We start from the raw sequence: 22361 nt of genomic DNA on the forward strand, positions 1-22361 counted from the left end.
TCCAAATGCCTCTTAAACGTTGCAATTATATCAGCCTCCACCACATCCTCTGGCAGCTCATTCCATACACGTACCACCCTCTGCATGAAAAAGTTGCCCCTTAGGTCTCTTTTATATCTTTCCCCTATGCCCTAAACCTATGCCCCCAATTCTGGACTCCACTCAGCTCACAATATATAAATATGTTTTTCAGATTGAGGTATTAATATGATAAACTACAGAACACAACTGATGGCATACAATGTCCTAAAGGTTGAAGAGAATGAAATTAAATGCAATCAGAAGAGAGTCAAAATTGATTATAGACTGAGGGTAACAGGGTTGGGGATGGTTTTGTAATTTCTACTTTAGTCATTGGATAGTGATCAGGGGAAATTCTAGGTTATTTTTAGTTGCTAATTCACGGATCCTGAAAGCACTTGTATTAACATGGCTGAGACTGCAGGTAAAATTAAATCTCCTTCGGTCCAATCTGAACATTAAGCAAAGCAGCTCAAACATTAGTCAGCGCACTTATTTTTTTTCTATTATCTTGCCTTTTACCCAATTGGATAATTCTACCCGTGGTCAGTCAGGGAAAAAATGTTGTCTAAATACCTTAGACAGGCGTCTCAACAACTTGCACCGCCACTGTTTTCATTATTTGCTGGATCCGATTCTCAATGTTAAGCAAACCTTGGAAGCTCTTCACAGGAAAGGCCAAGCTGTCAGAATATGCCATCGGCTCAAGCACTGATCGATCAGCATCCCTCAGGCCAATCGCAAAAAGCACGATTCCCAGTTTCCTCAGTTTCTCTGCCTGCTGCGAAATATCATCACGGGATTTTCCCGAAGTAAGAAGCAATAGAATCTGTGGAATAGCATTATCCACTCTGCTTCCGGCTGAGCTTGTGAACACATTCTTTATGACATGGTCCAGTGCTCGGCCAATGTTGATTTTTTTGCCACGTTTTAGCTTGAGTTTCTTAATTGCAGCCAGAACTTGCTTCTTGGTTGAGTGGGTATTAAGAAAGAACTCAGTTCTTGGACTCTCACTGAACTGTACAGCAGCAAATTGAACTTTCTCTGCTCCAGCATCAAAATTATCCACCATTCTCATCATAAACTTACGAACGTTTGGAAATCCTTTTCCAATTTTAGCAGAACCGTCAATGAGGAAGACGATATCTCTTTTATCGCTGTCTAGAACAAGTAAATTGAGTCATCCTCTAAACATTTTTGTGCAGTGATAATGAAACAAAATCAAGCATATATGTGTGCAAGATATATATATATATATATATATATAAAAAATAATGATGGAGAGACTTTTTTCTTTTTTCTTACTTTAGCCAAGCAGGCACTATTTCAACTAGTGATTAAATGAATAGTTGAATAGGGAAGATGAATGTATGGTTAGACAGACCGAGTAGGAGGGAGGAATTAGAATCTTGGGACACTAAGATTAGTTCTTGGGGGGTAATGGGACAGGCTGGACGGTACCAGGACAAATAATCTCATGGGGTGTTTTTTGTGTGCTGTTGTGGAAGGTTTAAGTCAACTTGGCAGGGAGATTAGGATCCATGATGCACCAGGAAGAATAAACGAGGTGTGCAAAAGATTGTGAGCAGAAGATGGAACTAGGTTAAAACATAGTGGGCATTCTGTGTATATTTAAGGCTGAAATAGATAGATTGACTTTTGATCAGCACGGAAAATGCAGGAACGTAGATGTATGGAATGTCAGATTAGTCCTGATCCTATTAAGGGGCAGAGCAGGCTCAAGGAGCGGAGTGGCCTATCCTGTTCCTATTTGATATGATCTTAGCAATAAGATATTAGGTGAGGTCAATGCAAGAGAGAATATGGTCTAAATTAGATTTACAGCACAAGTATGTAAGTCCATGGAGTGTGGTAATTAGAGTTAGTAAGTTGTAGGCACGTACAGGGATAAGTGTCATGGTAATAACGGAGACTTGTCTCAAAAGTGAGTCGGACTGTGTATGAAATATCCCTTGATACAAGGGCCTGGATACAGGTTAGGAATGTAGAATCGGAAGAATTCTGAGCTACTCGGACATTAGTTTCAGTCCAGGTTGGAAGATGAGTGAGCTATACTGGAACTTGGGCTGGACAATTATGGATCAGGAATGGAGGATGCTTGGTGTGGGCTTGCCTTGGCATGCAAGCACCCAATCCTCACTTTCTAAAACACACACCCACACACCTCACCCATAATTTGGAGTTGCCAGTGTTGGACTGGGGTGTACAAAGTTAAAAATCACACAACACAGGTTATAGTCCAACAGGGTTAATTGGAAGCAACTAGCTTTCAGAGCGTCGCTGATGAAGGAGCGTCGCTCCGAAAGCTAGTGTGCTTCCAATTAAACCTGTTGGACTATAACCTGGTGTTGTGTGATTTTTAACTTTGTACACCTCACACAGGTAGTCCATGCCACCTTGCATCTCTTACATAACCTCCATGACCTTTAGAATATATATGTGAACTTTTGGCCCTTTATCCACCCTCTGACTTTCCACAGTTTCTACGCCTAATTAAATCTACCTCATGGCCCCCATCCACTACACTTTGACCTTACATCTGCCACACCACCTCAATATATAGGCAGACTTCTAAACCTGTACAGAAATGATATAATATAAATAAGAACGTAAGGGAATTAGGAAAACTCAGCAGGTCATCCAACATCTTTGGAGAGAGTCAGACTTAATCTTTTGTTTCACTGAAAGGTTCTGATGAATGGTCATCACTTTCAAATGTTACTTCTCTCTCTCCGTCTATGTTGCCTGATCTTCTGAGTTATTTTCCTGCTTATTTTGTTCTTATTTCAGAATACTGGGCATCTACAACATTGTGCTGTATTCTTGAGATTGAAAAAGTTCTATTAAATGTTTTACAAAATGTCTGTTTTAGCTTCCACTATTTTGTAAAATAAAACAAGCATATTTATAAAAACCCCACTTACTGCATTCACATTCCTTCAGCTACATAATACCTTTTCAGAATAATCATTCCATTCAAGTGTACCACCCATTCTAACAACGTACATTGGAATTACTTTACAGTTCCACTTCACAGAGCTATAACCATCTGGAACTGTTAATCAAATTATGAAATAACAGATAACTTATTGTGATAATGGGTGAAATCATGCAGCAGAAAGACATCAGGCTTATGTCAACAGATGTAATGAAATACCAAGCAATCATGTTTTTCAACATATCAGGCATTTTCAAAAGATTTAAAAGGAGGGACTTTTAATTACTTTGACAGATCATTTTGACAGTTGTTTTTGAGAGGTGCTCGTGACATCCTCTTGGCACTCTGGCAGGTCCTCTGAACAGTTTCTCTTAACATTTTGACAGCACCTTTGACAATTCCAATGAATTAGATGGTTAATGAGTTGATGCACTTTTTATGCCCATTCAAGTCTATCTTTAACCATTCCTAAGGGTTCTCCACCTCACCTAAAGTTACCTGACATCCTGCCCTCCAAAGGTATCCTGGGACCATATCCAGAGGAATATGCAACCTTTCCAAATGGGTATACTGGCTATCTATCTAAATGCACAATGTTCAGATCTGCTTTTACAAGATCTATTCTGTATACTTCAGGTTTCACAGTGCTGGACTATCAAAATCCCACTTGATTTAAATGATTATCTGCCTCTGAGTGGCATATGTCGATCTCAACTCAATCCTATTCCCATTCCTGAGAGAATGGAAAGTTCCATATTGGGGATATGACTTGTCAATTGCAGGCTCATCAACCATTTTAGAAGGACGCAGAAGCGCTTCCTCGTGGTGAAAATACACTCTGTATTATTCAGGAAAGGTAAGCAAGGATAGAGTAAGGAGGATGTTGTACTGCCCAAGGAGAATATTACATTGTTAGAAAAAGAGTATGGCCTGGTGGAGTCAAGGAATGATCTACTAAGTTAGAGTGAAGGAACAATATAGTTATCAATGCACTAGTGGATGTAGACAGATATAAATAAGTATATATTCAGGGAAATTACAAAGAGGTGCAGAAACTATAGGAGAATGATCATGAGGTGTTTCAGTTATGCTGATTTGGACTAATTGAGATAGTAATGGAAGCATTAGAGGTTCAGAAGTGTGTACAGATGAAGTTTCTGAGTCAATATGTTTCTGTTCCAATAAAATAAGGAGATATTGCTAGAAGTAGTTCTAAAGTGTCAGGTGTACCAGATATCAGTTCAAAAACGTTTGGGAAAGAATAACCATAAGATTTAAGTTAACATTGGAAAAAGGTGAAGAGCAAACTAAAGTAAAAATACTGAATTTGAGAATGGATTCCTAAATAAACTGGAATTAAAGATTGGCACGCAAACTGTAACTGAACAATGGACTTCCTTTAAAGAAAATATGGTTCAGGCAAGTTAGATTTCCACATGGGAAAAAGGTAGGATAAACAAATGTTTAAATCCCTGAATGAAGAAAGTAATGAAGCAGAAAGAGGGTAGATGTTAGGGTGATGTCACAGTTGAGACATATGCCCAGTATAAAAAGTTCATCAGGGAGTTATAAAATAAATAACAGAAGCAAAAAGAGAATATGAGAAGGAGCTTAGCAGGTAACTTAAAAAGGAACATAAAAGTCTTCTACATAAATATTGAATGTGTGGATGTAGAAGCTGTAGTTGAAATGTTTAATGTGTAGTCTGCATCTTTAATCACAAAGTCTACTCCTTCCCCTCCATCCATAGTTAAAGGGAGGTGATGACTCAGTGGTATCATCGTTAGACTATTAATTCAGAAACCCAGGTCATGTTTTGGGTACCCATGATTGAGACCCACCACGGCAAATGATGGAATTTGAATTCAGTTAATACGTTTGGAATTAAGAATCTAAAGATGACCATGAAATTGTTGCTGATTGTCAAAAAAAACCATCTGTTTCACTACTATCCTTTAGGGAAGAAGACTTACCCATCTGGCCTAAATGTAGCTCCAAACCCAGACCAATGTGGTCGACTCTTAACTGTCCTTTGGGCAATTAGGGATGGACAATAAATGCTGGCCCAGCCAACAAGGCCCAAACCCATAAATAAAATAATGTGCTTGACTTAGAGCAAGTTACTCATATTTCAGATTCAATATCTCTGTGGTTTAAAGTACCATGTTGCAGTGTTGTTGCTGGTTTGATTCAAGTGGACGTTGCTTCTTGTTTGGTATCCCAATACCACTGCACATTTTAAGCAGTGTGTTTGCAGAGAGTTCCCATTTTGATAATATGGTAGATGTGTGAGCAATCCCAATGATTCATTGTACTAATTTCACATCTGTTCACTTCCTCCATTACTACTACAGCTCTCAGTTTGCCAGGATCCAAGCAAAGTCCTTTCACTACCAATACATGACCTAAGTATGTAACTTCAGATTTCTTCAACTGCATCTTCTTCCTTCCTGTTCTGTTTTAATTTCTTATGTTTCCTCTTCAGCCATTCCTCAATAGCTGCTTCCTCTACTTTCATGTGCTGACAGCTCCTCAATGAACAATTATTGGCCTTCTTACCCTTCTTTCCTTTCTTCACGACCTGTTGGGTTGGTAAGGCCCTAACAGTCTTTACCTTGTTTTGCAGGCTGAACATGAGGCTAAGTGAAACTCTCCTCAGCAGGTGGTGAGCTGGCCTCACAAATCATCCACTTTGAGATGATAATCACTATGAATGAAAAACATCTTGGTAATCCTGTGGTGGTGAATCGGTTTAGTTCAGTTGGCTGGATTGTTGGTTTACAGAGCAGTGTGATGCCAACAGTTTGGGATCAATTCCCATCACTGCATTGAGGTTATCATGAAGGACTCTCCTTCTCAATGTCTTCCCTCGCCTGACTCTTGGTGGCCTTCAGGTTAAATCGTCACCAGTCACTTCTTTCTCGAATGGGAGAGCAGCCCCTATGGTCTGGTAAAACTATGGCAACACAACAACAAAAATCCTCTGGGCATCTGTTCATCGGTTAATGATTTAGGAACCTGTGAAATGCTGCAATTTTTTTCTAGCAGTGTTACCAATCCAGCTTTAGACTTGCTTCCCTGGAGATGAATGGACTTTGCTTAGTGTCTACTATCCGGAACTGGAGGTCTTCATTCTTCCCATTGCATTGAGCTGTTTGCTTCCTTTGTCCTTTTGATATGAATATCATTCCATCATATCGCCTTAACTTTACCTTACAAGTGTTTCATTTTCAGTTCATCGTGAGCCAAATCACAGAGATCTGTGAAGTGCACATTGCCTTATGAATCATCAGTATCTATCAGACACTTCACATTTACTTGATACTGTCTTTCTGCAGTTATCTTTCTCATTGTGATAAGCCAGTTTTAGACTTGATGCCAATCTGTTGTATTGGGTAGAGTGATTTATAAGAATCATCATCTGACATTATCTGACATCTCTCCAGCAGTCACCTTTAGAGCCTTGTTTAGCTTCTTTCTAATTGAACACTTGGGTACAATATGATTCTGGTTCTTGCTGTTAGAGCATTGCTGAATAGGCCTTCTTCTGTTTCTTTTGTTCGGTGTCCTATTTAATATTTACATCTTGTACTCTGGTCTGTTTGTTACCGCTTCGATATTTTTTGTTTCCCAATGTCTTGGTCTTGTTTGGCCTCAACATACAGTCAGTTCTGATAATGTGATAGTTCAGTTCCTGTGCAGTCCCACATTATAAAAACTTGTGTAATAGCTGTGCCATTTAACCTAATGGGACTGGAATCACGTTATGGCCAATACAGGTAAGGGAAGTTCTACAAATGAAGGTCTACATTCTTCAATGGTGTTAGAGCCAATTCACGTTGAAGAAACATGCATTCCAGCATTGCAAATCAGCATCTGTTCTCCCATTAATGCTCTTGACCTCCTTAGAGCTTGTTGATATCTTTTTTCAAAGTGCTTCTCTTTCCTCAGCTAATGTGGTCTCATGGCAAGGTTCTTATGTCTAAAATAATCTAATCTCTGATGGGATCATCTTTCAGATGCTCTAAGTCAGATATAATAGCTAGACATTATCGGTGCCATCACATGCTGATCAATATTCTCTCTCTCACCTTGAGTTCTGACAATGAACACTTAAGTAACATTAGTAGGGGGTTCCTTCAAGGCTCCAAACTTTCTCCAATCTGGCTCTTCTGCTCCTCAGTAAGACCTCAAATGGAATACACATTTCAGCACTCTTTCCTAGCATTGACAACTGAATTATTAAGACCACAAGAAATAGGAACAGGAATAGGCCATTATGCCTTTCGAACCTGCTTCTCCATTCAATAGGATCATAGCTGATCCAATGTTCTTCATTTCCATTTTCCTGATTTTCCATGTAACCTTTGGTTCCCCAATTGATCAAGAAAGTGTCTTGATCAGCTTTAAAAATGCACAAGGACTCTGCCCCCACTGTGGCAAGGAGTTCCAAAGACTCACAACCCTCTGAGAGAAGAAATTCCTCTTCATCTCCATTATTGGCACCCCTTTATTCTGAGATGTGCCTTCTAGTCCAAGACCCTCCCCCGAGGGGAAACATGCCTCCACTGTTTACCCTGTCAAGCCCCTTAAGAATCCTTTATGAGTCACTCTTATTTGTTCAGGCTACTTAATTTCTTCTGTGGTAACTTCATAGTTTTGCCACTGAGATGGGAATAAATTCCAAGTATGTTTCATATCACCTTTCATTTCATTTCTACAGCAGTAAGGAATGGAAAATTCATAGGCATTCCAACTCACGCCGATAAAAATCAAAGTTGCAGGTTTCTGTTCCATCTCTTTCTTCTGCTGCTTCTTCGAGTATCCGACTCTCTTACAGCTCCCAAAATTCACAACACCTCAGCTGGCCACTTCTGACATCATGTTCCATGTGACATATTTTAATGGCTGCTCCTCTAAATGAGTCATGGCAGAAGTCACATGACTATGGTCAGCCAAAAGTGTACATTGCACAAATTAATTTCTCTAACAATGGATACAGCCTAAAAAAATTAGATTGAATTAAATTTGGAAACACTGCTACATGCAAGGGATGGGATGGTGGAAATTTTGAGCTCTCCTCCACAAACGGCAGCTCATGCTGCTTTCTGGTTAGTTTCAAATCTGAGATTGGTAGCTTCCTGGTAACCACAGGTATTAAGAGATTTGGGGAAAGGATATGATGCAGAGTTAAGCCACAAAGTAATTATTTTCCCATTAAATGATAGAACAGATTTGAGAGGCTAAATGGCCTGCTCTTTTCATTATTTCATGGACATGTTTGACCTACTGTCCTGCTTATGTGCTGTAAATGTATTATTTATGTATGAAAGTATTGCGTCCTTTTATCTCTCCTGTTAATTCATTTTCTCGTGTATGTTTTACCACCACTTACTGATGCCAACAAAAGAGAATCTTTAAAAATCACCAGATTTCTGTGATATGGCAGTACTTAGCTGTGAATTTGTGTAATTTATACAGTGGAGAGGGATGTGAAATTTAAGGAATGTCATCAACAACTTGGAATAAGCCTGAATTTGCAGTTGCTGTAAATTGTGTTTTGACCCCTTACACAAAAACTGAAATTGTGGGCTTCTACAGAGAGACTGAGCCCAGGTCACTCACAGCCAGATGAAAATCACTGCAACCAAGCACACTGTACCAGTGACACTTTGCTCCCAGTGGAAGGAGTGGAAACTACTTAAGTAGTTATACCTGCCCTGTTAGTGCCAAGTATACTGTTACAGTGTTCACTTCAAAGAAAGTGTTGCCTTTCCCGATGCAATATTCACCCAAAGAAAATAACAACTAATTTGTAGTTCTTTTTCTAATGGACAAAACTAAGTACTAAAGGTGATTGGTTACCTGCGCTGGTAATAGGTGGTATGGGGACACTTTCTACATGCTGTGAAATGCTGAGCAGGTGCAAGTCCAGATCTGAAAGACCCCAGTAGTCATCCACTTGAAAAACCAGGTTGGGTGAATATGCAATTTGATGTAGTTCTTGTTTGTCTACATTCCCAATGCCAACAACAAATGGCACAACACCGGCTTGCTTCAGCTTCTCTGTTGGCTGTTTCACATCATCCAGTGACTTTCCAGAAGTAATGAGCACCAGGATTTGGGAAATCCCTAAATGGTGCCTGCCCCCACCAGAACTACTGAAGACATTCGTTCTGACAAAGTCCAGAGCAGAACCAGTCCTGAGAGTTCTTCCACCTTTAAGCCGAAGCTGTCTGGTTTTAGTTAAAACCAATTCTTTGTTTGTGTAAGCATTTAATGGAAACTCAATCCTTGCATCATCACTGTATTGAACCACTGAAATTTGATCTTTGTCTTTTGCAATATTAAAGTTGGGAATTAAGTTAATAATAAGATCCCGAATCAAATAAAAGAAAGTTCCCACATTGTAAGAGCCATCAACTAAGAACACAATATCTCTCTTGTCACCTGTAATAAATAAGAAAGAATAATTATCACCAAGGTTATCTTGTGAATATTATAAGTACCTGTGCATTTTCTTGATGTTAATTATCCTGCTTAATAATGTCGACCAACGAAGGTCCAAATGTATTTCTCTCATTAGCTTCCAGTCAGCAAAGAGATTCCTGAAATCTCATTCTTCTTCATGTTTCCATTTTCACTTGCAGTCATAGAGTTATACAGCACAGAAACAGACCCTTCAGTCCAATTTGTCCATGCTGACCAAGTTTCCCAAACTAATCTAATCCCAATTGCCTGCATTTGGACCATATCTCTCCAAACCTTTCCTATTCACATACCTGTCCTAATGTATTTTAAATGTTCTAACTGTACCTGCATCTATCACTTCCTCTAGCAGTTCATTCCATATAAGAACCAGCCTCTGTGTGATAAGGTTGCCCCTCAAGTACCCTTCAAATCTTTCTCCTCTCACTTTAAAAATATGCCTTCTGGTTTTGAATTCCCCCACCCAAGGAAAAGACCTTTGCTATTCACCTTATCAAGGCTCCTCATGATTTTACAAACCTCAATAAGGTGACCCCTCAACCTCCTATGCTCCAGTGAAAAAGTCCCAGCCTATCCAGCCTCTCCTTTTAACTCAAGCTCTCCAGACTCTGCATATCCTGAGAAATCTTTTGTGAACCCGCTCCAATTTAATAATATCCTTCTTTTAGGAGGGCGACCAAAACTCTACACAGTACTCCAAAAGTGGACTCACCAACATCCTGTACAATCTCAACATAACATCCCAATTCCTATGCTCAATGCTCTGAGCAATGAAGGCAAGCATGCTGAATGCCTTAACTCCCCTGTCTACCTGTGAAACTATTTTCAAAGAACTATGTATCTGAACCCATAAGTCTCTCTGTTCAACCTACCCAGGGTCCTACAATTAACTGTATAAATCCTGCCCTTTTCATTTCACTCACAACACTGTTTTCAGATGAACCTCTGTCAACTACTCCAGAGATACCTTCATCTCCTCTATTCCCTTTTAGAGAGATCTCTCCTCAGCCCCTTCACTTCAGTCTCACAGACCCACACCCTCCAAAGGGTCTCTATTCATTGTTCCTCAACAACATTCACTAACATCTTTACTCCTTCCTCCTTAGACCAAAGCACTGCTATAATAATCCCCCTGTACATTCACTGCAGCATTTCTTAGATCTAAACCACCCAAGTATTCTCAGATATCTTCGTGCCCATCAACATTTAAAGAAATATAACAATGTCGCCTTTTAATTATGTTTTGTGGACCTCCATGAGATAATTTCTCAGACTACAATAAAACATGTCTCCATTCTCACTCCCTTCCTTCATTGGTATTTTCCTCATCTCCACTCTCGAGACTTGCATCTCACTCCATTACTCAATATCAGTTTATCTTCTTTGCACTAATTTATACCTTATTGTTCTCTTGCTCGTTGTCATTCTGCCTGTCTTGTGGAATATTTCCCAGTATTATTTCCAAACCTTTTTCTGTGTTTTTTTTCTAATGATACTTAGTATTCCTTCTTTTCTGCCTTTTTCTGAGCATTTACCATTCTTTCTCCATGCTTGAATTGAATATTTCTTCCCTCTCTTATACGACTCTGTTCCCTTCCACTCTCGTTAATTTTTAATATTTATTTCAGCAATTACTTTTGTTCCTTCAATTTTAGGGACTTGATGCTAAGAGCATTTCCCAAATCTTTCTGAATCATGTTTGCTTACAAAGGTTAGGACACATCTCACTACCCAAGGCATTTAACGAAAGGCTGAACTGAATCCCAGACAAACTCTCTAGCATTCTGCTGTGCCCCTTGACACCTTATCCATATAGCCCTCCACCCGACAGACTGTAGCTGTTAAAGAAAACACCTCTCCAGGGCAACATTATTGATGTAATAAATATTCACTTAGCCAGCAATCCCAAGAAGAATCAACAGTGAACAATTAAACATGATAGTGAATAAAAAGGCCATATTTCATAGGTGAGCTGAGGCTATGAAACTCTGTCCTCAGTGGGTGACACTATCCATGATCAATTAGGGATAACAACTGGAGTGAGTATACTCGCATCCTTCATTAGCTGAGAGCAACTAACCCAAACCTGCAACCTTCCTGCTCTGTATGCTGTGACCTGACTGACTGGCTGAGTCATCGAATTGCTTCCATTACTTCCCCTACTTAACACTGAAAGCTACATTAGCACATTATTCCAACCCAAGTACCTTCAGTGACACTGGTCGGCATTTTAATAACTTCGACGATCAGTGTTTTTAGGGGCTGCAGCAGCTGATCCTGGATTTCTGGAAGAGACTGGAAGTTGTGAACAGCAAACAGTAAATTAGTAGAATATGCAATCTCGTGTGTTTCTTTGCCATCTGCCTCCATGGCCCCAATAACAAATGTCACTATTGCAGCTCTTTTTAATGCCTCTGCTGCCTCTTTAACATTGTCACTCGACTTTCCAGAAATGAGAAGCACCAGAAGCTGCGGCATATTAGCATCTCGCCGACTGCCTGCTGCCGTTGTGAAGACGTTGCTGATGACATAGTTCAGTGCAGCCCCGGTATTCCGCATCCTTCCGCCCATAGGCTTTAGCTTGTCCACTGTATTCAAAATATCATCTTTACTTGAATAGGTGTTCAAAAGAAATTCAACTTTTGGGTCCTTGCTGTACTGTACTACTGCAACGCGATTCCTGTTCAACCCAACATTGAGGTGTTCAATCATGCCTTTGAGAAATTCGCGCACTGAATGAAATGATGAACCAGCTTTGGTTGAGCCGTCAATCAGGAACACAATGTCCCGATTCTGGTTATCAGTAATATCTGCCAAAACAACAGCCAACAGTTTTGAGATGGCATGTCTCTTTAAAAGGCACTTCTGAAACAAATACATTCGTTGTTTATCTATTCCATCGCTTCCTTTCCTCTCCTAATTTTGCATTCATGCCTTTTAAATTATCACCACAGTATGATTATAACATTTTATAGAGAATGTTAATTAGATTTTGAAATTGAGCGCGAGATCCTTCAAAATTGCTCCTGGAAACTGCACTTGTAGATTGAACTGGTGATTTGGACAATGATGGACACATCCCCGGAAAAATTCAAAAGAAATCTTTTTATAAATTCAATTAAATTTCCAAGAGTAAACAGAAACTCCCTGACAAAGGTTCTTCTAGATGTGTCAGCTCACTGCAACATGACCCATCTAGACTCTTGGCTGAGATATTTGTAAATTAAATACCTTGACTAAATGACAATGGATGAGTCTATTAGCTAATGTAGGTGTGTACTGCAGCAGTTTTGAGATGGCAACTATCTTAGGTTTTGATTTGTATAAGACATACTCTAAGACAGACTCTGAGACAGCATACTGACAGAACGCTGTTAGCTAACAACTGTATCACCTTTTACTTGGTTACATTCAACAACTAACTTCTGATCTTTTTGAAGGCTAAAGCTTTGCTAGAAATCATTTCTTAAATTGGAAAATGGGGGAAGTGTCAAGCAAGAGGGCAGGGGAATGGGTCTGGGCAGGTTACTCTTCAGAGAGTTGGTATGGACTTGTTGGGCCAAATGGCCTGTTTCCACACTGAATGCCTTGTGTGGTCATAACAACTTATGAATGGATATTCTTTTAGGTTACGTGCCTTGGGCAAAAGGTCACACTCTGAAACGTAAGCAAGGCTGAAAGATCTCAGGTCAAACCGTAGAGAGGTCATGGGACAGGGTGTGCCAACTTCAAAAGAAACAAACGTTAGCCCCTATTCTTTTCCCACCTTCCAGAGCCTTCCTGTAGGCTTGCTTCTTACAGCACTTCACCTGTGAAAACAGGAATCCTTTAAATGAGTGAGGGTTTCTGTCTCAACCATCAATCCAGGCAATGAACCCCAGGTAACCATCATCCTCTGGGTGAAAGAGCATTTCTACACATACCTGTAATCTATATTCCAGCCACCCTGAACCTGTGCACCACCCACCCCGGTAAGTGACTCTGCAAAAGGAAACATGTCTTCCCCATCACTTTCGATAATATCAAAAGTATCAGCCAATACTGCTGCAAACTGAGTAACTCTAGCACTGATTTCCAATCACAACAATGGAAATTATCACTCATCCATCGACACACGTGTGCTATTGTAGGAGAGAAGTGCTGAGATCAAGCAGTCTGTAAGTTTTCGATGGGAGGGGTGGATGAGGAATTTGTGAAGCTGCAGAGATGCCAGGTCCATAAGAGGGGCATCTGAGAAATATGTCAAGTACAGCTGATCGTAAGCAAGGCAACAGCTGGAGATCGGAATAAGCTAGATGGAATTAGGCTGCAGTTCCAGTCCGGGTCAGTGTCCCCAGTACCAGGGCATGAGGAAGGCAGAGGAGAGGAACAATGGACAGGAAGGCAATGAAGGCCATTGCCTCAGCATCACATGTACCACCAAAGATGAAGGAACATTGATAAGTCAGTGACTCAAGGAGCTGCAGCTCTCTACGTGGATGGTGCCCTCATGAGAAACAGTTCCATCCTCAGTCTTACTCAATTCTTGCCACCAGTAGCCATGTAAGTCACTGTGGCTTTGAACTTCTGGGAATTGGCAGCAGATCCTAATTGTCTTAATCTCCAGGGACACTTTTCACTAAGATGGCCTCCCATTTCCTAAACATTCAGCTGGTCTGTGACTATAGCAAGCATGTTCAATGTCTGCGTGCACACCTACCCTGGCATCTGTCATGGTGCCTTCATTCTGCGCCAGTCAAAAGTGCTGGATCTCCTCATGTCACCAGCAAACTTGGTGACTGGTTTTTGAGGCTGAGGGATGTGAAGGGATTACTAATGAAACATAATATGCCCCTGCAATAGCAGAACATGGGTTCAATCAAAGCCACCTCTCACGAGGATGATCATGAAGCAGGCCATTGGATCTGAAGATGGTGGCCTGTTGTACTCTGCACCATTAAGAAATAACATGGAGGCTGCAGTTCTGAATGAGCTACTGCTGTCTGGTTAGCTCCTAATCATTACAGCAGCCACTTTGCAATGTGACAAAATGCACAAAATACTTTCACAATGTGTTCACTCTCAGAGTACAGAAGCCTACCACAGCCCATTGATTGTACTGAGAAACTCACTATCACTCAATCTGCCTGGCCATCTACAAGACTGATGAGGAGAACATTGAGCAAATTTAATAAACAACTGTTGTATAAAATCCCCAATCGATGACATTTGTAATTTGCCTTTCCTGTGCAGTTTTGCAAGGACCATGATGTGAGACCATGTTCAGTTTTCAAGATCCCTCTCAACAAAATTATATATATTTTGTGGATGGGTGAGTGATGTAATATTTTTGTTGGGAGCTGGGAAGATATTAACAACCAAATAATTTCTATCAAATTAGAGCATTGCAAGCATTTCCATCAAACCACAAAGATTAAAATGCAGATACCTTTGATACTCTTCATTGTTGGCATTTCAGACACTATCTTCACACCAGTTAGGGTTGACAATGGTAACAGCACTTGCTGTTGGATCTTTGGAAGAGAAGGAAATTCATCCACTGTGTAAACCAAGCTGGGGTCCAAAGCAATTTGTTGTAGCTGCTGATCTATGGCATTCTCAGCTCCAACGACTATCGTCATCACGCCAGATCGTAACAGGGCATCTGCTGGTTTTTTAATATCATCCCTTGATCTTCCACCAGTGACAAGAATCAGAAACTGCGGCACACCTTCCTCTTTCCTGCTTCCTGAATATTTGGTAAAAATGAACTTAAGGACATACTCCAGTGCTGCTCCAGTGTTAAGCACAGTGCCACCTCTCAGTCTGAGTCTGTTTAACTCAAAGAGAAGTTCATCTTTTGATGAATAAGCATTTAGAAGGAATTCGGGTTTTGCAACATCACTGTACTGTACTAGGCCTACTCGCACACGATCACTTCCAATATCAAGGGTCTCAATAATTCTTGAGATGAAGTCACGAATAGCTGGCAGATTTGTATCTCCAACATGAAAAGATCCATCAATTAAGAACACTATATCTTTTTTGTCTGCTTCTGTTGCAAATAAGCAGAAAATACACGCAAATATTTAATTTCCGTAAATCAAATGCACAACTTGATTATTCAGTGATTCGATTATTAAAGTTGCATTTTTTTTTAAGTCAAAGTATTAGATTTGTATCTGAACAGTCATGTACCTTGTCAACAGTTAAACAAAGTCTTTTAATTATTCTGAATTCTTATTGTCAGTAAAACTAGGCAGCATCTTAGGCCTGATGAAGGGCTTTTGCCCGAAATGTTGATTCTCCTGCTCCTCAGATGCTGCCTGACCTGTTCTGCTTTTCCAGCACCACACTCTCGATTCAAATCTCCAGCATCTGCAGTCCTCACTTTCTCTGAGCATCTTAGGCAGGGTTTGGCTGCAATTGTCTGAGGAACCACTCCTGCTTGACACAATCTCACCCATTTTGTTCTAGTCTAAGCCCTGCATACCAAAAGTACATGATTGCTGCTGCATAACTCATAACCATGGCTTGTTCTCCTGGCAATGATTCTACAAGAGACTAAGTTGCTATGAAAGTCATTTGAGGCAGAAAGTATAGATTGTCACAATCTGCACAGAGTGGGAAAAAGAAATATGGATGGAGGCACAAGCAGGTGTTCAAAGCGGAATAATCTGTGAAAAAGGATACCTGTTTCTTTACTTTTTGATTTGATGATCATCAGTAAGCAGGCCAAAATGAGTGGTCTCCCCCAACAAAGATATATCTCTTTTCTTTCATTTATGGAAGAAATAACATTATTTCTTTTCAGGGATAATATTCTTTCCCAAAACCTATTATTCTTGGGGTGGGAGACTTTGGAGACGTTTTTAAGTTCGCCTTCTCCATATGAAATTGGTTGGAATAAAAGAACATAGCAACATATGAATTAGGGGCAGGGTAGGCCATTCGGTCCAGCAAACCAGTACTGCCATTCAGCTCATAAAATCAGAGCTGAAACCAGGTGTAAACATTTACTGCAGATGTGTGTGCCCTGGATCGAATTTGTGTATCACCATTCAATGAAGAAATTCTTGGATGATGGTTACAAAGCTTGTATGAAAAAGAACAAGAGTAGAAATGAAGTGAAAGACACTTCCTGAACGAGACCATTGTTCTTCAATATATTTGCCAGCAGCTGTATTGGGCTAATTGAGAATCCAGATGTAGCTAATTGTATTTCTGGTTAGTGATTAAAAATTTAAAAATAGATATGAACAATGACCATGTGATCTCAATGATCGTTTACACAAGATGTGCATGTCTAGTTTAACATTTTTTGTAGTTTTGTTGGCAAAATGTGTAAGATTAAAAGCAGATTGACTTCATAATTTTTGATCATTGTGAGCACTTCAATGTTTCTTGATTATTGAATGCTGGTAATGTTTATTAATGATGCATACAATAGCAGTATTTAATGCTATTATGCAAATGTATCCAGGATGTTTTCTCATTAAAATTTGCGCTTGTGGCTAAGATGGTAACATGGTACCAAGATATGGGTCATCATCAATTTCTTTTGGAAAACACTACATTAGAGTCTAGATTATGTCTGCAGGAGTTTCCTCCAGGTGCTTCAGCTTTCTCCCACAATCCAAAGCTGTACAAGTTAGGTGAATTGACCATGCTAAATTACCCATGGTATTCAGGGATGTGTAGGTTAAGTGTGTTAGTCAGGGATAAAAATAGAGTAATGGGGTAAGGGAATGCATCTGGGAGGGTTACTCTTTGGAGGGTCGGTGTGGACTTGTTGGGCCAAATAGCCTGATTCCACACTGTAGGTATTACATAATTGATTATATCAAATTCAATTGCTTCGTATGTATCCTTTTTCAAAACAATTTGCGGATCAAATTTATGAAACACAAGTTATTTGATCAGAAGGACATCATATATTATCAATCCCTGAAATAGGAACAAGACTACCATATAGGGAGAATCAAAATAAATGGCGCTGAAATTGTCCTGATTTATCATTTTCAAAATCTTTTATCCATTCCAATGACTTCCATTCTAATTGGGCAGCATGGTGACTCAATGGTTAGCACTGATACCTCAGAGACACAGGTTTGATTCCATCTTCAGTGACTGTCAATGCAGAGTTTGCACATTCTGTCTGTGTCAGCATGGGATTCTGCCGGATTCTCCAGTTTCCTTCCAAAGTCCGAAGATGTGCAAGTTAGTCGAGTTAGCAATGCTAAATTGCTCATAGTGTTCAGTGAAATGTAGGTTAGGTGAATTAGCCATGATAAATACAGGGTTACAGGGATAGGGTAGGGGGTTGGGTCTAGTTGGGAAGCTTTTTGTAGTGTAGAATCTGATCTCATCTGTGTTGGATTAGTTGACCTCAGCCAATACAGTAATGGCTCCCTAGAACTGACCTTAGTAATACTAGGTTAAAGCTGTGATAAAGTAACCACAAGTCCTGCTCTGGATCACTATGGAGCACCTTATAATAGAATGTACATCTACGTGAGGATCCAATGACAAAAAGAAATAGGCTGTCCTTTGATACTTTCACCAGTTATACAGCCTTCTGGCAGTGTCTAATCAGACTCAATGATGACTCACAGTTTCATCATAATATATCACAGGTCAGACAGAGACTCAGTAAAACCCTGCAGGACCTTGCAGGCTGGTGAGAAATGGGTGACAGCAAATCATGGGATAGACTGCCTTCACTGGAAATATAAATCAAGTAAGAGCTAAAGCAACTCTCCCTCACCCATTTTACACTAACACACAAACACCAAAAATATCTCCTTCACCTTCAAGGAGAGCAGTGAAGATTGAAAACTAATTTTAAAAAAAAACTCTTGTGTGTCTGCAGTTAGACAACCACTCATGCATTTTGTAATTTGTTCCTGTGTGTAAGAGCTTCAAGATATTTGAATATCCTTTTGGTGATGTCACAGCATTGCACCTCACTGAGCAGCATAGTATGGGCGGAGTTCATATACAGCTCCATTACACTACACTCTAAAATGAGACTGTGAAGAACACATGGTCTTCATCACACCTAAAATATAAATGTTTGTGCAAAATAAATAGTATCACTTGGTCTTAAAATGTATACTGTTCTTGGTTTTGACCTGTCAACCAATATGTCTTGAAGCCAAACGTCATTGTGCGGCCTAAAACTTTGTGAGCTCTTCTGCATATTTTAGAGAAAAAGATGCTTTAATATCACAATCTTGTGACAAGCCTAGAGCAGAGTTTCCAAAAAATAAACATTGCCTTTTAAGCGTGTGGCCAAAATTAAATATATTCAATGTTAAAGTAATCAGAGAGGAGAGAAGACTGCTAAAGCCAAGGTTATCTGATAAATTTATTATGGCATAAGATAATTTAGACAAAGCGTGCTTACACAAAATGGAGTTACCTTTGGTGGTTCGAACTGTTGGTGATTCAGAAGTCTTCCTGACACCAGTCAGCGTTAACAAAGGTGACAGTACATCTTGTTGTATCTCTGGAAGAAAACGGAACTCTTTCACACCAAAAGCTAAACTAGGGTCGGAGCTAACCTCTTGCAGCTGACTTATCATATTCTCTGTTCCGATGACTAATGTTGTAACACCGGCTTTTAACAGGGCATCTGATGACTGCTTCATGTCATTACTCAATTTTCCAGAAGTAACAAGTACCAGAAACTGGGGAACACCTTCCTCTTGTCTACTACCTGAATATTTGGTAAAAAGGTATCTAAGTACATACTTCAGTGCTTGTCCAGTCTTGACAGTTCTGCCACCTCTCTGCCTCAGCTCTCTTACATGAGAGATAAGTTCATTTTTTGATGAGTAGGTGTTGAGGAAGAACTCTGATTCTGGAGCATCACTGTACTGTACCAAGCCCACTTGCACTCGATCACTTCCAATGTCAAACGCTGTAATAATTGTTGCTATAAAGTCACGGATGTCAGTAAAACTTCTTCTTCCAATATTATTTGATCCATCAATAAGGAAAACAATATCTTTCTTGTCCATTTCTGTTATCATTAGGAAATACACAATTAGTGTGATATTCATGGCAATACTTGTAAGTTCTAAAAATCAAAAGCATAATTTCCGCCGAATATTGAATTTGTGAAGAAACTGGATTCAGTTCTGAAAATACAAAGCTGCTTTGTCATACAATCATAGAGGTGTACAGCATGGAAACAAACCTTCGGTCTAACCCGTCCATGCCGACCAGATATCCCAACCCAATCTAGTCCCACCTGCCAGCACCCGGCCCATATCCCGCCAAACCCTTCCTATTCATATACCCATCCAAATGCCTTTTAAATGTTGTAATTGTACCAGCCTCCACCACTTCTTCTGGCAGCTCATTCCATACTCATACCACCCTTTTATATCTTTCCCCTCTCACCCTAAATCAATGCCCTCCAGTTCTGGACTTCCCCACCCCAGGGAGAAGACTTTGTCTACTTATCCTATCCATACCCCTCATAATTTTGTAAACCTCTATAAGGTTACCCCTCAGCCTCCGATGCTCCAAGGAAAACAGCCCCAGCTTGTTCAGCCTCTCCCCATAGCTCAAATCCTCCAACCCTGGCAATATCCTTGTAAATCCTTTCTGAACCCTTTAAAGTTTCACAACATCTTTCCAATAGGAAGGAGACCAGAATTGTATGCAATATTCCAACAGTGGCCTAAACAATGTCCTGTACAGCCACAACATGACCTCCCAACTTCTGTACACAATACTCTGACCAATAAAAGAAAGTATACCAAACGCCTTCTTCACTATCCTATCTACCTGTGACTCTACTTTCAAGGAGCCATGAACCTGCACTCCAAGGTCTCTTTGTTCAGCAACATTCTCTCGGACCTTACCATTCAGTGTATAAGCCCTGCTAAGATTTGCTTTCCCAAAATGCAGCACCTCACATTTATCTGAATTAAACTCCATCTGCCACTTCTTGGCCCATCTGATCAAGATCTTGTTGTAATCTGAGGTAACCTTCTTCACTGTCCACTACACCTCCAATTTTGGTGTCATCTGCAAACTTATTAACTGTACCTCTTATGCTCACATCCAAATCATTTATGCAAATGACAAAAAGTAGTGGCCCCAGCACCAATCCTTGTGGCACTCCACTGGTCACAGGCCTCCAGTCTGAAAAACCCTCCACCACCACCCTCTGTCTTCTACCTTTGAGTCAGTTCTGTATCCAAATGGCTCGTTCTTCCTGTATTCTGTGAGATCTAACCTTGCTAATCAGTCTCCCATGGGGAACCTTTTCGAATGCCTTTCTGAAGTCCATATAGATCACATCTACCACTCTGCCCTCATCAATCCTCTTCGTTACTTCTTCAGAAAACTCAATCAAGTTTGTGAGACATGATTTCCCATGCACAAAGCCATGTTGGCTATCCCTAATCAGTCCTTGCCTTTCCAAATACATGTATATCTGGTCCCTCAAGATTCCCTCCAACAACTTGCCCACCACTGACATCAGGCTCAATGGTATATAGTTCCCTGGCTTGTCCTTACCACCTTTCTTAAACAGTGGCACCACGTTAGCCAACCTCCAGTCTTCCAGCACCTCACCTGTGACTATCGATGATATAAATATCTCAGCAAGAGGCCCAGCAATCACTTATCTAGCTTCCTCAGAGTTCTAGGGTACACCTGATCAGGTCCTGGGGGTTTATCCACCTTTATGCATTTCAAGACATCCAGCACTTCCTCCTCTGTAATTTGGACATTTTGCAAGGTGTCACCATCTATTTCGCTACTTTCTATATCTTCCATATCCTTTTCCACAGTAAATCTGATGCAAATTACTCGTTTAGTATCTCCCCCATTTTCTGTGGCTCCACACAAAGACTGCCTTGCTGATCTTTGAGGGGCCCTATTCTCTGCCTCATTATCCTTTTGTCCTTAATGTATTTGTAAAAACTCTTTGGATTCTCCTTAATTCTATTTGCCAAATCTATCTCATGTCCCTTTTTTGCCCTCCTGATTTCCCTGTTAAGTATACTCCTACTGTCTTTATACTCTTCTAAGGATTCACTCGATCTATCCTGTCTGTCCCTTACTTATGCTTCCTTATTTTTCTTAACAAAACCCTCAATTTCTTTAGTCATCCAGCATTCCCTATACCTACCAGCCTTCCCTTTCACCTGACAGGAATATACTTTCTCTGGATTCATGTTATCTCATTTCTGAAGGCTTCCCATTTTCCAGCAGTCCCTTTACGTGCAAATATCTGCCCCCAATCAGCTTTTGAAAGTTCTTGCCTAATACCGTCAAAATTGGCCTTTCTCCAATTTAGAACTTCAACTTTGAGGTCTGGTCTATCCTTTTCCATCACTATTTTAAATCTAATAGAATTATTGTCGCTGGCCCCAAAGTGATCCCCCACTGACACCTCAGTCACCTGCCCTGCCTTATTTCCCAAGAGTAGGTCAAGTTTTGCACCTTCTCTAGTAGGTAATCCATATATTGAATCAGAAAATTGTCTTGAACATGCTTAACAAATTCTTCTCCAACTAAACCTTTAACACTATGGTAGTCCCAGTCCATGTTTTGAAAGTTAAAATCCCCTACCATAACCACCTTATTATTCTTACAGATAGTTGAGATCTCCTTACAAGTTTGTTTCTCAATTTCCCTCTGACTATTAGGAGGTGTATAATACAATCCCAATAAGGTGATCATCCCTTTCTTATTTCTCAGTACCACCCAAATAACTTCCCTGGATGTATTTCCAGGAATATCCTCCCTCAGCACAGCTGAAATGCTATCCTTTATCAAAAACGTCACTCCCCCTCCTCTCTTGCCTCCCTTTCTGTCCTTCCTGTAGCATTTATATCCTGGAACATTAAGCTGCCAATCCTGTCTATCCCTGAGCCATATTTCTGTA

The 22361-nt window shown here is 40.2% G+C and overlaps 1 protein-coding gene across 1 annotated transcript in view; it reads right to left on the bottom strand.

Annotated features, from left to right (window-relative positions):
* LOC140481979 (collagen alpha-3(VI) chain-like) overlaps positions 1-22361 on the bottom strand; it is a 62406-nt gene that overhangs the window by 2399 nt on the left and 37646 nt on the right. Inside the window, exons 5-9 of the mRNA XM_072578761.1 lie at positions 18873-19475; positions 14898-15503; positions 11677-12279; positions 8846-9430; positions 598-1182 (exon numbers count right to left, since the gene is read on the bottom strand). Of these exons, the coding sequence (XP_072434862.1) occupies positions 599-1182; positions 8846-9430; positions 11677-12279; positions 14898-15503; positions 18873-19475 (2981 nt within the window). The 3' untranslated portion in view covers position 598. The remainder of the gene's footprint in view (positions 1-597; positions 1183-8845; positions 9431-11676; positions 12280-14897; positions 15504-18872; positions 19476-22361) is intronic.

The sequence above is a fragment of the Chiloscyllium punctatum genome, chromosome 10, assembly GCF_047496795.1.
Source record: "Chiloscyllium punctatum isolate Juve2018m chromosome 10, sChiPun1.3, whole genome shotgun sequence".
NCBI lineage: Eukaryota > Metazoa > Chordata > Chondrichthyes > Orectolobiformes > Hemiscylliidae > Chiloscyllium > Chiloscyllium punctatum.